At 34.5% G+C, this 21,103-nt stretch overlaps 3 protein-coding genes across 3 annotated transcripts in view; all 3 read left to right on the top strand.

The window, feature by feature from the left end:
* C1galta (Glycoprotein-N-acetylgalactosamine 3-beta-galactosyltransferase 1) overlaps positions 1 to 21,103 on the top strand; it is a 326,221-nt gene that overhangs the window by 251,074 nt on the left and 54,044 nt on the right. The window lies entirely within an intron of this gene.
* On the top strand, positions 6,312 to 7,400 carry LOC143431016 (uncharacterized). Its single transcript, XM_076907501.1, has 2 exons — positions 6,312 to 6,391; positions 6,595 to 7,400. The coding sequence occupies exons 1-2, from the start codon at positions 6,312 to 6,314 to the stop codon at positions 7,259 to 7,261; spliced, it is 747 nt and encodes a 248-aa protein (XP_076763616.1). The 3' UTR covers positions 7,262 to 7,400.
* Sax (type I BMP receptor saxophone) lies at positions 9,666 to 19,642 on the top strand. The gene is made up of 8 exons (XM_076907407.1): positions 9,666 to 9,827; positions 9,893 to 10,031; positions 10,350 to 10,522; positions 10,605 to 10,845; positions 10,921 to 11,189; positions 14,159 to 14,799; positions 17,617 to 17,848; positions 19,418 to 19,642. The coding sequence occupies exons 2-8, from the start codon at positions 9,965 to 9,967 to the stop codon at positions 19,553 to 19,555; spliced, it is 1,761 nt and encodes a 586-aa protein (XP_076763522.1). The 5' UTR covers positions 9,666 to 9,827; positions 9,893 to 9,964; the 3' UTR covers positions 19,556 to 19,642.

The raw sequence follows: 21,103 nt of genomic DNA, 5'->3' as shown, positions 1-21,103 counted from the left end.
CAGTGCCCAATATAGTATTGATGATACATTGCAATGCCCAATATAATGTTGTTGGTAAGTTACAGTGCCCAATATAATGTCGATGGTATGTTACAGTGCCCAATATAGTCTCGATGGTACATTATAGTACCCAATATAGTATCGATGGTACCTTACAGTGCTCAGCATAGCGTCAATGGTACTTCACAATCCTTAGCAAACTGTCAATGGTACTTCACACTGCTTAGTACAGCTAATATAGTGTAGATGATACATTACAGTGCCCAATATAGTATTAATGATACATTACAATGCCCAATATAATGTTGTTGGTAAGTTACAATGCCCAATATAGTGTTGATGATACATTACAATGCCCAATATAATGTTGTTGGTAAGTTACAGTGCCCAATATAGTGTCGATGGTATGTTACAGTGCCCAATATAGTCTCGATGGTACATTATAGTGCCCAATATAGTATCGATGGTACCTTACAGTGCTCAGCATAGCATCAATGGTACTTCACAATGCTTAGCACACTGTCGATGGTACTTCACAGTGCTTAGTACAGCTAATATAGTGTTGATGATACATTACAGTGCCCAATATAGTATTGACGATACATTACAATGCCCAATATAATGTTGTTGGTAAGTTACAATGCCCAATATAATGTTGTTAGTAAGTTACAGTGCCCAATATAGTGTCAATGGTATGTTATAGTGCCCAATATAGTCTCGATGGTATATTAAAGTGCCCAATATAGTATCAATGATACGTTATAGTGTCTAATATAGTCTCGATGGTACATTATAGTGCCCAATATACTATCGATGATAAGTTACAGTGTCCAATATATTATCGATGGTACTTCACAGTGCTTAGTACAGCTAATATAGTATTGATGATACATTACAATGCCCAATATAGTATGGATGATACATTACAATGCCTAATATAATGTTGTTGATACGTTACAGTGCCCAATATATCATCGATGGTACATCACAGTGCTGGCACAGTGTAGACGCAGTGTTATCTGAGTATTCTGTTCAATGAACTTGAATTATTTAATTCTTGAATAAACATTTAACACGTTCACGCCATTTAACACGGTCACACTTGTGGGTCACGCGTTTTCAGAAAATTAGTCGTTAAAAAACCAAGTTGATTTTATTTTCTCTCAACATTACATATAAAAATTAACATTAAATATTTTAAATTAATAACAGTTATTTATTTATATCTATGCAACTTTTCAAAGCATTCTAAGCATAATGCGGGCTGGCCTTTGCAACACGTACAATATGTCGTTACTTTTTTACTTTTTTTCGCTGCGTATAATCTGTCCTGTGTTTTTGATAATTGTTTGTAACATTCCTTGCATCGTTTTCTTGTGCTCCTGGCAGCCCCTTCGTACGATTGCAGAAAATGTGTACGTTTCCTTGGCGTATTTCTCTTTTTCTTGGCGTATTCAGCTTCTTCCATTTCTCTGCGATGATCTTTGTCCAAAAGATGATCGATGACTTGTTCTCGAAATTTTAGAATTGGAATTTTCTTAGTTCCCCACTTTTTATGGATATACCATGCGTTTACCAGGCATGTACCGCATATTATCTCTATCATTACTTTTCTGTACCATTTTAGCGTTCTTCGAAGGCAACCGTAGTAAGATGACATTCGATCAGCTAAATCGACACCCTTTTTCGCATTATTATAAAACAAAACAGTATCTGGTGTGCATTTATTATTTGGCCCCCGAATAATTGCACACTTATGGTTCTGAGAAGTTGTTATCATGCATACGGGCCTTTTGTCGGCCCATTTCATAAATTTTACTCCCTTGCGATTCTCAAAACTTGTAATGCTACCACGAACTTGCTTTCGCTTCGACTGTGGTGGCAGATGGTTTTCGTTTTCTTTGATCGTTCCACAAATAAATGTTTTCTTTTGCAATAACTCCTCGGCCAAAGGGATACTAGTGTAAAAATGATCTGCAAACAGTATGCGGCCCTCGAACAATAAATCTCTTGTCAATTTTATGACTACGTCACGAGAATGTGTTTTGGCGTTTGGTTCTGCGTTTTCTTCTGCACAAATCTCCGTATTGTAGGTGTAACCTTCAGGAAGGCACAGTTTGTACGCCTTTACGCCATACTTGTGACCATGCTTGCCTGGAATGTATTTGCCTGGAATCATACTTTCGTCAATAACAATGTTTTTTCCAGGTTTAACAGCGCTTTTAAATGTGCGCACAATTGCTTCAAGTACATTTCTTATTTTATACAATCGATCTTCTTCTGTTCTGGCTGTGGTATTGTCGGAGAAGTGTAAATAGTTGAGAATAAATATAAATCTGTCACGTTTCATCGCATTTTTAATACGAGCGTTTGCATATATGTCATTTTGCGACCAGTATAATCTAATGTCTGGTACCTGTACTACGCCCATAATTAGCAAGATGCCAACAAAAACATTTATTTCATCTTTCGTAACAGGCTCCCAGGCTCGTTGGTGACTCGCGCTGTTACACGCAGAACTATTTACGCTTTGCGCAGCGTATTTATTTGTTTCTTCTGCGATTATTTCAAGTACGTGATCCGTGACGAATAATTTGTACAACGAAACAGGATCGTCGCAGTCCATGTTGCGAATTAAAAGTTCCTCTTCTTCGGCATACTCGTTCATTCGTAGCTGTCTTCCTTTTATGTTCTTCCATTCGTTACTTTCTAAATTAGATTTAAAATCTTCTTTCTCCGAGGAATGGTCGTTCAGTTCATTGTCTAATGATTCGTTATCGTCGCATGCCTCGTCTGAAGAGCTCGAAGACGAACCACTTTCCTCCAGATCCATTTTATCTGTTATTTATATGGGCAAAAATTCAAAAAATATTCTAACCGCCTCTGTAGAAGGAAAGATCATTTTACCTACCTTCACACTTGATGCGAGAAACGTGCGCTCGAAAAAACACTATGTCAGAACTGTTCCAATTTCGCACGTAGAGCGTTGGAAGCCTCGAACTGTTATGATTTCGCGATAAGCGTGTTCAAATTCGCAACGATATTGCGTAACGCGATAAGACGTGAACGTGTTAAACTATGTAACAGAAAGTAAACAATATTAATATATGTAATGCGTCAGAAGAGAACGAATAATAAACAATAGACAAATTGTGATACATTAAAACTGCAATATAATTTCTATTCAATGAGAAATGATAAACTTACTGCGTTCACTCTCTATAGTCACGAATAATTAGATTATACCTCTTCGTTAATTTCAAGTGCAACTAGATTTAAATATATTATCACGTTAATGTTACAAATAATTGAATCTACATCTATTTTATAAAATATAACCAAACACGTGACATTTGTCGCAGTACGAATAATAAACATCAACAGAAACAGAAATAACAATGATATGTTTGGTTATGTTCTCTCGTTAATTCATCTTTCATTCAACAATACGAATTATTCTAAATTACCAGTAATTTTGTATTAATCTTCTGTCCACGATTCCCAAAACTGCCAAAAACTGCATTCCACGTTGAGAAACTTTTACTGCAAAAAAGAGGCACTCGATCAGTGTGAAACTGCAGTATCACCTATTTTCACACATATTAATAAGAATAAGTGGTTATTCCTTTAATTCTGTCTTTATATTTAAGTTTAATGTCAGTGATAATTTGTTCATGTCATCAGTTTATTAAAAAGATAGAAAAATGTTTGCACAGAATTGTCACTTTGTAATCACAGCAACGAGGTCTGCGTACTACTGCGCGCATGCGCACATAAAGAGTTGCGCCAATCGCAGTTCAGTCTACGCGCATGCGCACATAGAGAGTTGCGCCATTCGCAGTAGTAGTCTACGCGCATGCGCGCATACGAAACCTGGCGCGCGATAATTGTATTATTCAATTATGTTCGTTTTCTTTGTATTTTTATTTCTTTTTTTTTGTTATATACGCATTTTTAAGCATAGTGCGAATGTAATATGTGTTGCATATATGGTATGAAGTACTATGTATGTAATTATGATGGTTTTAAGCTTCGAAAGTTAAGGCGTCTTATTTTGTCAGGAATATGTTTTATGTTAATTGGTCATTTGAAAAATTTCTGTACTAAGTTAACACTATTTTTTTCTTTCTTCCTGTCTTTGCGTTAGATTTTTCTTTCGCTCTCTTTCTCTTTTTACATCAACTCTCACACTCGCAATTTCTCTCTTTTTCTCTGTATATCAACTCTCATTCTCTCTTTACATCAACTTTCATAATTTCTCTCTCTCTCTCTCTCTTTTTCTCTCTATATTAATTCTCATTCTCTCTTTACGTAAATTTTCATTCTCTCTCTACATCAACTCTCATAGTTACTCTCTCTCTTTTTTTCTCTCTATATTAACTCTCATCCTCTCTTTACGTAAACTCTCATTCTCTCTTTCTATTTCTCTCTGTATCAACTCTCTCTCTCTTAATTTCTCTTTCTCTCTCTCGTCAACTCTCTCTCTCTCTTAATTTCTCTCTCTCTCTCGTCAACTCTCTCTCTCTTAATTTCTCTCTCTCTTTCTCGTCAACTCTCTCTCGTCAACTCTCTCTCTCTTTCTCGTCAACTCTCTCTCGTCAACTCTCTCTCTCTTTCTCGTCAACTCTCTCTCTCTCTCTCTCTCTCTCAACTCTCTCTCTCTCAACTCTCTCTCTCTCTCTCTTTCTCTCTCGTCAACTCTCTCTCTCTCTCTCTCTCTCTCGTCAACTCTCTCTCTCTCTCTCTCTCTCTCTCTCTCTCTCTCTCTCTCGTCAACTCTCTCTCTCTCTCTCTCTCTCTCTCTCTCTCTCTCGTCAACTCTCTCTCTCTCTCTCTCTCTCTCTCTCTCTCTCTCTCTCTCGTCAACTCTCTCTCTCTCTCTCTCTCTCTCTCTCTCTCTCTCTCGTCAACTCTCTCTCTCTCTCTCTCTCGTCAACTCTCTCTCTCTCTCTCTCTCTCTCTCTCGTCAACTCTCTCTCTCTCTCTCTCTCTCTCTCGTCAACTCTCTCTCTCTCTCTCTCTCTCTCTCTCTCAACTCTCTCTCTCTCTCTCTCTCGTTAACTCTCTCTCTTTCTCTCTCTCTCTCTCTCTCTCGTCAACTCTCTCTTTCTGTTTCACTCTCAATTTCTGTGTCTCTCCCTCTCTCTTACTCTCAATTTCTATCTTTCTCTCTCTCTCTCTCTCTCACTCCCTTTTCAATTTCTATCTCTCTCTCACTCTCTTTTTCAATTTCTATCTCTCTCTCACTCTTACTCTCAATATCTATCTCTCTCTCTTTCAATTTCTATCTCTTTCTCACTCTGAACTTCTATCTCTCTCTCACTCTCAATTTCTATCTCTCTCTCTCTCTCTCTCTCTCACTCTTACTCTGAATATCTATCTCTCTCTCACTCTTAATTTCTATCTTTCTCTCTCTCTCACTCTTAATTTCTATCTCTCTCTCTCTCACTCTTACTCTGAATATCTATCTCTCTCTCACTCTTAATTTGTATCTTTCTCTCTGTCTCTCTCACTCTCTCTTTCTCACTCTTAACTTCTATCTATCTCTCACTCTCAATTTCTATCTCTCTCTCCCACTCGTACTCTCAATATCTATCTTTCTCTCTCACTCTTACTCTCAACATCTATCTCTCTCTCACTCTCTCTTTCAATGTCTATCTCTCTCTCACTCTTAACTTCTATCTCTATCTCTCTGTCTCTCTCTCTCACTGTATCATTCCCATTCCCTCCATCCTTTTCCCACTACTTCTACCCCCACCTTTCTCCCGCTTAGTCTCTAGTCAATGAACGTCGATCTTTCTACATTCCCCGTTGCATAATCGCTTACTATTAGTGCAACTTGTTATCAGCGTCATGAGTGAATGAATATTTTAAACCTCACCGAGGAATGACGATCGAAACTGTACGCTGGGACAAAACGAAACGTTAATAAGCAATATAATAAAGAGAATACATTGGAATCGTTTAATTTAACAGGTATCGACGCACGACTCCCCTCGATTTTCATATCCAAACAAAGTATTCCAAGCGTAAACTTTTTCGTACTTTCAACTCTTTCACAAAAAGAACTCGTCGTTAAATATTCATTGAGCTATCGTATACATTACAGATAAAAGAAGTACAGCTCGTCATAGTTTAAAAGCCAACTTATCCTGTTTTAAGTAACGTGCGAACATAAGAGAAATAATTTCTGACGGAAGTGTATTTGAATATCCACTTATTATTCACTCATTTATTATGACCCAACGGCCTCTACTTCATTAACCGTCACACTCGACGAATGCATTAAAACTTACTCCGTCACTGTCAAGATGGTAACGTCTATAAATCCATTAGTCTGTTTGCGCATGCCGAATGCACCATTACCAATCTTTTCAATCTACTCGTTTAAGTATCCTCCTCTAAATCGATAGCGTTTCAGAAAATGTTATGCAAAAGGTACGTAACGATCATTGCACAATGTAATTAGCGATTTACAGCAGATAAATACTATACGTTTATGTTTCGTTGATCAACTTTTTTATACTTCGCTACACAAATGCGCAAATCATTGCTCATCGTTTGCCTTTGAATTCATCGTTTCGCTTGCATAAGTACTACATTAATATTTAATGGCTTAATAATACAATATCGGTTCAGAGCAGTTATATATTTAATAGCCGCGTACTTCAATCGCTTTTATTTTAGGACCATGGAAATGTTAAGCAAGCACGACGAGCTCAGATTCAACAATGCCTCTATTTTCTACACTATGGAACAGTTCGTCGAGACTGTGCAGAGGATGGAAAGCACGATCCTGTTCCCCAGCAGGCTGGTAGATTTAAGCACGGACGACTTAAAGAACAGCCTCGGTTTGGAGGACAATGGCGATTCGATTATTATAACGTCGTTGACCAACACCGATCTCTACCATTTGTACAAAATCATTAGTCAAATGAAAGTGGACTTGATGTGCTCGCGTCAGACGAACCATTCGAATAAACCGATGAAGACCAGCATGTCTGAACCGCAGCTCAAATACACCAGAACTTGGAGCAGCACTTCGATGCAGAGCGTGCAGAGCACCTGCACATCCTGCGACTCGGAATCGGACATTGTAACTGAAATCGACTCGGAAGAGGAGGGCGAGGACCATCTCAGCGCTATTTGCAAAGTTTTTAAGAGACACTTGCACGAGTTAAATTGCAATATTCAAAAGCTGACATCGATCGCTGAATACATAATATTGAGATACCAAATCAGCATCAAAGAAGAAACATAATCATACGTTTTAAACACCGAAAGCTGCGCGAATCATATTATGAGCTCTACTTAAATTATTCTGTACATCTCAAAATTTATTATGAAAAATTCTATTTAGCTTATGAGAAACGGATTCTCTTAGATCGTCGCGTAAGAGAACGAGTGCCTTAATCTCTTAAATTACAAAGTTTCTTGCGAGAACTGGCGTATCGTTACATTTTATATCGAAAGATACGATCTACGAGAATGCTATTTATTAAGTAACAAAATTTATCACTTTCGTAAGAGTATCATTGGCAAATAGAAATATACAACAAGTTCGTAATAGGCTATCGAGAATATTATGTTTTCTATGCTAATTTATACTTTCTTAAATGTAGAAAATGTAACGTTTATGTATGTAAATAGACTATTTTCTTTGGTAAGATTTGAACGGAGGGTAATAAAAGGTTATTCTTTATTTTAATTTAACGTAGCAATAAGAATGAATAAACAAGATGTAAATAGAGTCTTGCGCATGCTGGAATAGAAACAAACGACGTAGATTCTTACATTTCGCTAAATCGACCGCAGTACTTGTTTTAAATCCCAAACGAGTACATTCTCGTCTCCTCTCAGTTGATAATTAATGTTTACAACTTAACAACAAATTTTTTACATTTTGGAACATCGCATTGAAAGCAAACGATGAGAGATGTGTGATTATATCTTAAACATTAATTATCAGTTTCTGAAGAGTATAAAGCAGCGTTTCTCAGCCATTAAGTGACTCCTGCGAAGAATTATGAAATTGAGGTTAGAGAACGACGAAACATTACAATTCGAAACAAGTTTTACAAAAAAGTTACAACTAAGAACTCAAATTTGCTTTATAAGTAAATTACAATAACGAGAATATAATATTTTTGTCGAGGAACTTATTTATTAACTGTAATTAAAATTAATTAGAGCGCTGCACAGAATAAACAACCTTCCACTAAAACGTCAGGATCGCTACTGCGTGAGCGACAGTATTCTCTCTTCTGCGCAGCTTTTCATATGCGCATGCGCGAACGACGCTGTGAGACAGCTTCATTCCACGCATGCGCGAACGATGTTATGAGATAGTCGTATCTCGCGCATGCGCATAATAATCAAACACCATATCACTGTACTTATAAAGCGCGCTACTTTTTATATGCGCATGCGCAAATGATGCTGCGAGACAATGTTATTTTACGCATGCGCGCAACAACTAAACACATGTTGCTGTATTTATAAAGCGCGCTGCTTTTTATATGCGCATGCGCGAACGACGTTATTAGACAGCCACATACTGCGCATGCGCCCACAATCAAACACAATTTGTCGCTATAATTATAAAATGTGCAATTTCTTATATGCGCATGCGCGAACGACGCTATTAGACAGCTTTATTCCACGCATGCGCGAACGATGTTATGAGCTAGTGTATCTCGCGCATGCGCATAACAATCAAACACCATATTACTGTACTTATAAAGCGCGCTACTTTTTATATGCGCATGCGCGAATGATGTTATGAGATAGTCGTACCTCGCGCATGCGCATAATAATCAAACACCATATCACTGTACTTATAAAGCGCGCTACTTTTTATATGCGCATGCGCGAACGATGTTATGAGATAGTGTATCTCGCGCATGCGCATAATAATCAAACACCATAACACTGTACTTATAAAGCGCGCTACTTTTTATATGCGCATGCGCGAACGATGTTATGAGATAGTGTATCTCGCGCATGCGCATAATAATCAAACACCATAACACTGTACTTATAAAGCGCGCTACTTTTTATATGCGCATGCGCGAACGACGCTACGAGACAATGTTATCTTACGCATGCGCGAGCGACGCTACGAGACAATGTTATCTTACGCATGCGCGCAACAACTAAACACATGTCGCTATAATTATAAAGCGCGAACTTTTTATATGCGCATGCGCAAATGACGCTGAGAGACAGTCTTATCCCGCGCATGCGTGCAACAGCCAAATACCGTATCACTATACTTATAAAGCGCGAATTTTCTTGTATGCGCATGCGCAAATGACGCTACAAAACAGTTTTATTTCGCGCATGCGCGGACGACGCTATGAAACAGTTTTATTTTGCGCCTGCGCGCAACAACCAAACACCATGTCGTTGTACTTATAAAGCGCGCGGCTTTTTACATGCGCATGCGCAAATGACTCTATAAATACAGCGTTATCTCGCGCATGCGCACAACAACCAAACACCATGTCGTTGGACTTATAAAGCGCGCGGCTTTTTACATGCGCATGCGCAAATGACTCTACAAATACAGCGTTATCTCGCGCATGCGCACCCGCGCCACTGACGTACGCTGCGCTACGAAGCTACCAGTTTGTCTATGGCCGTAGTAGCGACTAATCCGTGCGAGGTGTCGCGCGCGCGGTCGCGTCACCAGCGGGTCGCCCTCTTATAGATCAGTGGCATCATGCGAACGGGACGAAACGATGTTAGTGACATCTGCGCCGATGCGTTTACCTTTTTTTAACACGAAAATAAAATACCGCCAATTCAATGTTGATTACATGCATGTACGTTAATTATTACCCACCAACGACTGTCGCGGGAGCAAAGCTAACGTTTAATCTCGTTACAGGGGAACGCACGCGAACAGAGAATCTGTTGGAAACTGTCCAGTTGATCGTCGCCCACCGATGTTTTGACGTGCATGACAATGGCGGATTTTATGTTTATCGCATATTTTATATTATCGTTGACGTTCGAGCCGTGTCCAGGTGGGCAACAAATCTCTCAGCTAAGCTCACAACTCATTCCAATCAAAGAAATCTCGTCCTTAACCTGTTTACCTTTTTGTGCTCTCAATGTTTCTACCCGACACTGAAATTGGGACCAAAATACCAATTACCAAGCTTTGTACGTTGTTATTCCCACTGTCGAATTCCTTTTCCCTCCGTTCGACTCCGTAACAAGAACGCAACGCAATACCGTACGCATTTGTAAATAATTACACGTGAGAACGTATGCGTTCGATGTAAACGATGCTACGTTAAGCCTCGAATTGTATTTAAACGACTAACAGAAGCGGTTTTCAGGGGAAGACAAGAAGCTCGGTTTACTGGAGAACGATGTCCCCCTCGAGAACGAAGAGTCGCCGAAATCGGTGGACATCGTGGCCTTCAACGGCAGCTCGACGGGACGCTTTAAATGCCACATTTGCGAGGGACCAGATTGCTTGTACTCTCAAATCTGCTATAACGCGGTTACTGTAATGCTTCTTCTATCATTTAACTACAAACACCGATCGGTTGAACGTTATCCGACCAGTAATATCAATTTCTTGGCGACAGTGTTGGAAATCTAGGGTAAGACAATCGGACGGTATAGAGAGCGTAAGTAGAGGATGCACCTCGTCGATAGACCAAATGTTGTTAATATGCAATAAGCAGCTGCCGCAGCGTGTCGTGCACGCGTACGGCAACAGAAAGAGGCACGTCAACGGATTGAGCGGTGTACAATATTACGTCGAATGTTGCCAAACTGATTTCTGCAACGACGGGCCATTTCCTATACTGCATGACTTTACAGCAGGTACGACAAATTTTGTTTCGCTTCGCCCTTTTAACTGTACAATTATTTGCAGTAACGATAAACGATGCTTCGCAGATATCGACCAGGATTTTGCTATTAAATTGACGTTGGCAATCGTGGGTTCTGTGCTTGGATTCAGTGTTATTGCTCTAATAGTGACGTTTTATTTACTGGTATGTAGGACTCGTAGAAAAAGGACATTGGCTGCAAGGCGTAATAAACTTGTTATAGATTCTGAAATGGAACCGTCTATTCTACATTTCTCATTTTCATCGCCAACGTCCACCGCCACTTATCATTCTCATGAGTTGAAGGCGACCGCAGCTGGCGATAGCACATTGAAGGTAAAATATCTGGCCGAGTCGCATGAGATTTCAAGCGTAGAACAAATGCGATGCTGTAACAGCAAGTTTCTCTTTTTTTTTACCATCGATTGCGCTCAGTCTTTTCAATAATGCAATACGATTTCTGTACAGGCGATCGCAGAATGTTTGTGGAAAAATATCAGCGTTAGATTGCAACATTTGTATTCGCCTTTGATTAAAATATTTTTGTCAGCTGAATCGAGACACATTTATCAAGAAATTTCAATGCTTTTTACTTCAACATTTTAATAACATTACGAAGCACATTTTGCAATGTTTCTTAGTCTAAATATATTTTATTCTTTAACGTATTGCCTGCGCGTTAGAAGAAATGATAACTGATAGAATTATAAGTCGTATAGTAATTATAAAAAAATATTTGAGAGCATCGAAGCATTTTCAATATCGTTTTAACATAAAGATATACAGAATAAAAGAAAACTGATATATATTTAATTTTTATCTGCACGTTAACTAATTAAGTTAGCAGTTGTAGAACATTTGCGCTAACAAAAATGCATGAAAGAGGCAACGGTTGCAATTAATTTCACTAATATCAAAAATATGATTCTACAATGCTAGATAATTATAATTTGCATCTCTGTTCATTTATTTCTCTATTTTTGTATTTTCTATTCGCTTAAGAATGAAATTTACGCTAACAAAAATGCATGAAAGAGGGAACGGTTGCAATTACATTCACTAAAATCAAAAATATGATTCTACAATGCTAGATAATTATAATTTGCATCTCTGTTCATTTATTTCTCTATTTTTGTATTTTCTATTCGCTTAAGAACGAAATATTTCAGTAATGATTGTACTCAATTAGATAGAAAACATTGCAATACTTGTATAATTATAAATACGCTTCAATCGCAAATACAAATATGATCAAGCGAATCGTTCTACAACTGATAACTAAACCAATCGAACAGAATATATATTTTATTAAGTTCACAATGAAAATTTAGTTAAATTAATTGCTTTTCTTTGTTAGTTATACATTTATACGATCAAAGCTTATAAAGAATATTAAAAGTAAGCTTATAAGTTTACGATGAAAGCTTGCAAAGATTATTACGAGTAAGCTTTATAAGATCGCGATGAAAATTTAATTAAATTAATTGCTTTTTTTTGTTACTTATACATTTATAAGTTTGCAATGAAAGCTTAAAGCTTAGAAAAGCTTATTAGAAGCAAACTTAGAAGTTTACGATGAAAGCTTATAAAGATTATAGTTAAGCTTAGAAGTTTAATACTTTATCTATTAATTACTTAAATAATTATTCTTGAAAAATACATATACTAAATTGCTTTGTTGCTTATATATTTATAAGTTTGCGATGAAAGCTTATAGAGTTTATTACGAGTAAGCTTATAAAGTTTATGACAAAACCTTATAAGTTTACGACTAATGTTATAAGTTTTTGATGAAACTTTAATTAAGTGAATCACTTTTCTTCGGTGCTTATACATTTGCATGTTCACAATGGGAGCTTATAAAGATTATTACAATTAAGCTTACAAGTTTATAAGAAAAACTTTCTAAAGTTTATTACGAGGAAGCTTATAAGTATACGATGGAAGCTTATAATGATTATTATAATTAAGCTTATAAGTTTAAAGCAACGATGAGAGCTTATAAAAGCTTTTTACATGAATACAATCTTATTACAATTAAGCTTACAAATTTATAATGAAAGCTTATAAGTTTGCAATGAAAGCTTCATCAAGTTTATTACGAATACGCTTATAAGTTTACAATGGAAGTTTATAAGTTTGCAGTGAAAGCTTATAAGTTTACAACGATAGCTTATAAAGATTATTAACAGTAAGCTTCTAAGTTCACAATGAAAATTTAATTAAGTTAATTGCTTTTCCTCATTGCTTATATAGTTACAAGTTTACGATGAAAGCTTATAAAATTTATAACGAGTAAACTTACAAAAATTATTACAATTCAGCTTGCAAGTTCACAATGAAAGCTTTATAAAGTCTATTACAAGTAGCCTTATAAGTTTATGATGGAAACTTATAAAGGTTGATATAATTAAGCTTATAAGTTTACAAGGAAAACTTTGTAAAATTTATTACAAGTAAGCTTATAAGTTTACTATGAAAGCTTATAAAATTTCAATGAAAGCTTATAAAGATTAGTACGAGTAAGCTTATAAGTTCACAATGTAAATTTAATTAAATTAATTGCTTCTCTTCATTGCTTATACATTTATAAGTTTACAATGAAAGCTCAAAGCTTATAAAGATTATTACAATTAAGCTTACAAGTTTACAATAAAAACTTGCAAAGTTTATTACAAGTAAGCTTATAAGGATTATTACAATTCAGCTTGCAAGTTTACAATAAAAGCTTCATAGAGTCTATTAAAAGTAAGCTTATAAGTTTACGATGGAAGCTTGTAAAAATTATTACAATTAAGCTTATGAGTTTATAATGGAAACTTGTGAAGCTTATTACAATTAAGCTTACAAGTTTACAATAAAAACTTGCAAAGTTTATTACAAGTAAGCTTATAAGGATTATTACAATTCAGCTTGCAAGTTTACAATAAAAGCTTCATAGAGTCTATTAAAAGTAAGCTTATAAGTTTACGATGGAAGCTTGTAAAAATTATTACAACTAAGCTTATGAGTTTATAATGGAAACTTGTGAAGCTTATTACAATTAAGCTTACAAGTTTACAATAAAAACTTGCAAAGTTTATTACAAGTAAGCTTATAAGGATTATTACAATTCAGCTTGCAAGTTTACAATAAAAGCTTCATGGAGTCTATTACAAGTAAGCTTATAAGTTTACGATGGAATCTTGTAAACATTATTACGATTAAACTTATAAATTCCCAACGTAAGCTTGCAAACATTCTCGCAATCAAACTCACAACTTTCTTATTCTACGCAATCCTCTAAACTTAGTCTCTCGAAACAGGAATACTTGGACGGAAGAAGCTTGACCAGTGGCTCAGGCTCTGGTCTGCCATTACTAGTACAAAGAACGCTGGCCAAGCAAGTGGCGCTGGTGGAGTGTCTTGGCAGTGGTGGTAACGGTGGATTCGGTGGTGAGGTCTGGAGAGGGATATGGCACGGTGAAAATGTTGCTGTTAAGATATACTTCTCTAGAGACGAGTCAGCCTGGGCTCGAGAGACAGAAGTCTATTCGCAGTTGTTGCCATCAAGACACGACAACATCCTTGGATACGTTGGCAGCGACATGACGAGCAGAGCCAGCTGCACTCAGCTCTGGCTGGTGACGCATTACCATCCAGTCGGTTCGCTGTTCGACTATCTGAATCGAACGCCACACTCTTTGATGCATCATCAGACCCTGAACATCTGCCTGAGCATTGTGAATGGGCTGTTGTACCTGCACACAGAGATTCATGGGACTCGAGGGAAGCCAGCCATGGCCCATCGTAACTTGAAGTCGAAGAATATTCTTGTTAAGACCAATGGCACCTGCGTGATTGCTGATTTCGCTTTGGCCATCACGCAAGATCGCTTAAGTGGGGATAGAGTTGATCTGAAACTGGGTACCAAGCGGTACATGAGTCCAGAAATTCTTGAACAAACGTACGTAGTTATTTTTGGGACTTTTGCTTTTGTACGTTGCACTGATGAGTCAAAGTTTTACAGTTTCTACAGTAATTATTGCTTAATTTGTAGGATTGCTACCGTTCAACTTCAACGAATTAAAGTCTGAAGTGCTCCGAGCAGTCAGTGTTTATCCTAGAAATTTTTAAAACTCAATTTCTCTAGTTAAAATTATTAAATATGCAATTATGTAAAATCTGAAGTGCTCTGAGCGCTCAGCATTTATATTAAAAATATTAAAAATTAAGTTTCTCTAGTTAAAATAGCTAAATATGCAATAATGTAAAGTCTGAAATGCTCTGAGCACTCAGTGTTTATCTTAAAAATATTAAAAACTAAGTTTTTCTAGTTGAAATTATTTAGAATGCAATTATATAAAATCTGAAGTGCTCTGAGCATTCAATGTTTATCCTAGAAATATTTAAAACTAAGTTTCTTTAGTTAAAATTATTAGATATACAATTATATAAAATCTGAAGTGCTCTGAGCGCTCAGCATTTATATTAAAAATATTAAAAATTAAGTTTCTCTAGTTAAAATAGCTAAATATGCAATAATGCAAAGTCTGAAATGCTCTGAGCACTCAGTGTTTATCTTAAAAATATTAAAAACTAAGTTTCTCTAGTTGAAATTATTTAGAATGCAATTATATAAAATCTGAAGTGCTCTGAGCATTCAATGTTTATCTTAAAAATATTAAAAACTAAGTTTCTCTAGTTGAAATTATTTAGAATGCAATTATATAAAATCTGAAGTGCTCTGAGCATTCAATGTTTATCTTAAAAATATTAAAAACTAAGTTTCTCTAGTTAAAATTATTAGATATACAATTATATAAAATCTGAAGTGCTCTGAGCGCTCAGCATTTATATTAAAAATATTAAAAATTAAGTTTCTCTAGTTAAAATAGCTAAATATGCAATAATGCAAAGTCTGAAATGCTCTGAGCACTCAGTGTTTATCTTAAAAATATTAAAAACTAAGTTTCTCTAGTTGAAATTATTTAGAATGCAATTATATAAAATCTGAAGTGCTTTGAGCATTCAATGTTTATCTTAAAAATATTAAAAACTAAGTTTCTCTAGTTGAAATTATTTAGAATGCAATTATATAAAATCTGAAGTGCTCTGAGCATTCAATGTTTATCTTAAAAATATTAAAAACTAAGTTTCTCTAGTTGAAATTATTTAGAATGCAATTATATAAAATCTGAAGTGCTCTGAGCATTCAATGTTTATCTTAAAAATATTAAAAACTAAGTTTCTCTAGTTAAAATTATTAAATATACAATTATATAAAATCTGAAGGGCTTTGAGCATTCAGCGTTTATCCTGGAAATAAATTCAAATTTCTACAATAGCAATTATTACTTAATTTGTACGATTGCTAAGATTAAGTTCATCAAAGTCAAAGAAAAAATAATAGCTATACCCAAATGCTTATATCTTTCTATTACACTGAGATACAGAAACTACTTTTTACTCTCTCTGCCCAAAACTTCTCTGGTTCCAATGATTACTTAATTCATAAATAATAATTTTAAAAAATAGTAGCTACATCCAAACGCTTATATCTTTCTGTTACGATCATCCACATACAGTTTTTAGTATATTATACTACATACATTTAATATATCATGCTATATATAATTATTACTTGGCAATTATACAACAAAAACATATAGAAATTACTGTTGCGCAGACTTTAACTTTGATGAACTTAATTCTAGCAATCCTATAAATTAAATAATAATTTCAACTAGAGAAACTTAGTTTTAAATATTTCTAGGACAAACATTGAATGCTCAGAGCACTTCAGACTTTGCATAATTGCATATTTAGCAATTTTAACTAGAGAAATTGAGTTTTAAAAATTTCTAGAATAAACGCTGACTGCTCAGAGCACTTCAGACTTTGCATAATTGCATTTTTAATAATTTCAACTAGAGAAACTTAGTTATAAATATTTTTACGATAAATGCTGAGTGCTCAGAGCACTTCAGACTTTGCATTATTGTATATTCAGCAATTTTAACTAGAGAAACTTAATTTTTAATACTTCTAGGATAAATGCTGAGTGCTCAGAGAACTTCAAATTTTATATAATTGCAAATTTAATAATTTCAACTAGAGAAACTTAGTATTTAATATTTTTAAGATAAACACTAAGTGCTCAGAGCATTTCAGACTTTGCATAATTGCATATTTAGCAATTTTAACTAGAGAAATTGAGTTTTAAAAATTTCTAGAATAAACACTGACTGCTCAGAGCACTTCAGACTTTGTATAATTGCATTTTTAATAATTTCAACTAGAGAAACTTAGTTATAAATATTTTTACGATAAATGCTGAGTGCTCAGAGCACTTCAGACTTTGCATTATTGCATATTTAGCAATTTTAACTAGTGAAACTTAATTTTTAATACTTTTGGGATAAATGCTGAGTGCTCAGAGAACTTCAAATTTTATATAATTGCAAATTTAATAATTTCAACTAGAGAAACATAGTTTTAAAAATTTCTAGGATAAACGCTGAATGCTCAGAGAACTTCAGACTTTGCAAAAATTACGTATTTAATGATTTCAACTGGAGAAACTTAGTTCTAAATGTTTTTGGGATAAATGCTGAGTGCTCAGAGCGCTTCAGATTTTATATAATTGCATATATAATAATTTTAACTAAAGAAACTTAATTTTTAATATTTTTAAGATAAATGCTGAATGCTTAGAAAACTTCAGACTGTAATTTTGATGATCTTAATTGCATAAATATTACAATTAGAAAATTGTTTTTAGGATAAACACCGAATGCTTGGAGAACTTCAGACGAGCAGACATCTACAGTTTAGGACTGATACTGTGGGAAGTTTGTAGAAGATGTATAAGTAATGGCGTTGCCTTAGAGTATTTAGCACCGTATTCGGAGTGGCTTCCCAACAGCCAAGATCCTTCTATCGAGGAAATGAGGAAATTAGTGTGTTTGGATCAACATAGACCACCTCTACCAAATAGATGGCATTCTGACCCAGTAAATACTTTATCTATTAATTATTTCAATCATTTCTCTAGCAAAATATATATATTAATTTGCCTCATTGCTTGTAAAAAGAAGCTTGTAAAAATTATTACGAGTAAGCTTATAAGTTTACAATGGAAGCTTATACAGCTTATTACAATTAATCTTCTAAGTTTACAATTAAGCTTACAAGTTTACACTGAAAGCTTATTACAATTAATCTTACAAGCAATCTTATTACAATTAAGCTTACAAGTTTACAATGAAAGCTTATAAAGATTATTAACGTTAAGCTTATGAGTTTAATACTTCATCTATTAATTACTTAAATCATTTTTCTAGAGGAATATATATATATGAATTTGCTTCGTTGCTTATATATTTATAAGTATACAATGAAAGCTTAAAGCTTATAAAGATTATTACGAGTAAACTTATAAGTTTACGATTGAGCTTATAAGTTTGGAATTAAGCTTATAAGTCTACAATTAAGCTTATAAGTTCACAACGAAATCTTAAAGCTTACAAAGATTATTACAATTAAGCATATAATTGCAATTAGCATATTTACGATGAAAGCTTGTAAAGTTCATTCCAATTAAGCTTATAAGTTTACGATGAAAGTTTATAAGTTCACAATTGAGCTTACAAGTTTATGATGAAAGCTTATAAGTTTACGATTAAGCTTGTAAGCTCACAACGAAATCTTGAAGCTTACAAAGATTATTACAATTAAGCATATAATTGCAATTAGCATATTTACGATGAAAGCTTGTAAAGTTCATTCCAATTAAGCTTATAAGTTTACGATGAAAGTTTATAAGTTCACAATTGAGCTTACAAGTTTATGATGAAAGCTTATAAGTTTATGATTAAGCTTGTAAGCTCACAACGAAATCTTAAAACTTACAAAGCTTCTCAAAATTAATCTTACATCTTTACAATGAAAACATAATCAACTCAATCACATTTCAACTCTTATCATCTACACCCACAGCTACTTAATTTCTTTATAAATCACCACTGCCATTTTCTATCCACCAAAATGTTGATTTAGAAGAAAAAAAAACGTCCTCCAATAACAATATTAACATCTAAATAATCATAAATATTTTGCAGACATTAATTTCTTTATAAATTATTGCTAGTATTTTTCTATTCAGCAAAATCTTAATTAAAAAAAAAAAAAATACTTTTTCCAATATCAATATTAACATCTAAATAATCATCAATATTTTGCAGACAATAACTTATTTATTAATTATTGCTGGCATTTATTATTCTGCAAACTATTAATTAAAAAAATACTTCTTCCAGTAGCAACGTTAACTGCTAAATAATCATAAATATTTTGCAGGCAATAACTTATTTATAAATTATTAAATATAAAATAAATAAGAAACAATAAAAAAGAAACTTTTTCCAAAACAATATTAGCAGCTAATTAATTATAAATTTTTTGCAGACATTAATTTCTTTATAAGTTAATTTTGGCATTTTTCTAATCACCAAAATCTCAATAAAAAAAAAACTTCTCTCAATAACAATATTAGCAACTAATTAATACAAAATCTTTTGCAGACGTTGGCCGGTTTGGGGAAATTAATGAAGGAATGCTGGCACGGGAAGCCTGCAGCACGTCTACCTATCCTTAGAGTAAAGAAAACACTCGTCAAACTTGCAGCAAATGACTCACGTGTTCATCTGTCTCTCGATTAATTATTATACACAAAATATTTATTATTTTCTGCAGATCTATATATATATATACATACATATATATATTTATTAGTACAAGAGAAACAAGCTACCGTGGCTTTTTTCTGTAAATTTACTTACAACAATACGAAAGACAATTATACCACGTTTATACCACTGTTCAGTTACTTTTATTTATAATTAACCACCGATAGAGAAAAATAGAGAACTTCAGTTGCAACAATGACATAATTCGCAGTCTGAGATCGCCTCAGTTCCATCGTACGGAATGAAATAAAGTTACGCAGATCGAGAGCAGCCAAACTGGTATATAAAATATTCTGCGTACAAGCGACAGAAGTATTTCTCAGTGCCATGAACTCTGAAACAGCCGAAACAATTGAGAAGAAAGCCCAGCGATCCTCAAGTTGTGTCATTGTTGCAGTAATTAAGAGATACGGTACCACTTTCTGTAGAATTGATACTTGTGTAACGCATTCTGTGCCTACGTGTAGTGTACATAGTAGTTAAATTTGTATAAACACTCTATTTCTTTTCTTAGACAGAGTCGTGTTACTTTCGTACAGCCTTCTTTGATTCCCTTGGAACTGGTATTCGTGCTGGTTCGAATTGGACGCATTATCAGTCGCTCGAAAGGCCAGAGAAGAGAAAAGCACGAAGCAGCGGAGAAGAAAGTTCTACGATTCGCTGGAACGAAGCACATACTTCGCTTTCGAGGAGATTCAATGTTAATTTTTGTCTGCGAGAGTTTTCAGAGCTTCGAGAAAGGATCTACTGTCCACAAAATGTTACTCCGGTTCTGGCTTTTCACTCTTTGACCTTTCGTTCGCATGGAATACTCCAATAAGTTACTACTTTGTTATACCAAAATAATAAAATTTTTATAATTCCTAGTTTAACAGAACGAGACAATTTCTGACCCTTTCTGTACGATCATTTGTGGCCAAGATTGATGCTGAAAATTTCTTATATACTGGCGGATAGATTGTAGTTAATAAATTGGCCACGTGGAAGTCGATACGATCAACTCTGGCTTTTTTAAAAATTTTTCCATTCGATACAAAGATGTACGCTTTATCATTCGACTTTTTAATGATCATACGAACAACTCTAGCTACTCTAGAAATTTTTTTCATTTAATATAAAGATGTACGCTCATCATTGATCTTTCTAATGATTGTACGATCAACTCTGGCTTCACTAAAAATGTTTTTTACTTAATACAAAGATGTACGCTTCATCATTTATCTTTTTAATGATCGTACGATCAACTCTGACTTCTCTAAAAATTTTTTTTATTCAATACAAAGACATATGCTTCATTATTCGTCTTTCTAGTGATTGTACGATCAACTCTGGCTTCTCTGAAAATTTTTTTCATTCAATACCAAGATGTACGCTTCATTATTTGCCTTTCTAATGCTCGTATGACCAACTTTGACTTCTCTAAAATTTTTTTCATTTAATACAAACACGTAAGCTTCATCATTCAACTTTTTAATAATCGTACGATCAACTCTGGCTACTCTAAAAATTTTGTTTATTCAA

Source organism: Xylocopa sonorina, chromosome 16 (genome assembly GCF_050948175.1).
Source record: "Xylocopa sonorina isolate GNS202 chromosome 16, iyXylSono1_principal, whole genome shotgun sequence".
Lineage (NCBI taxonomy): Eukaryota > Metazoa > Arthropoda > Insecta > Hymenoptera > Apidae > Xylocopa > Xylocopa sonorina.
The sequence above is the reverse complement of the archived record's forward strand: the minus strand, read 5'-3'. Positions and strand labels throughout refer to the sequence as shown.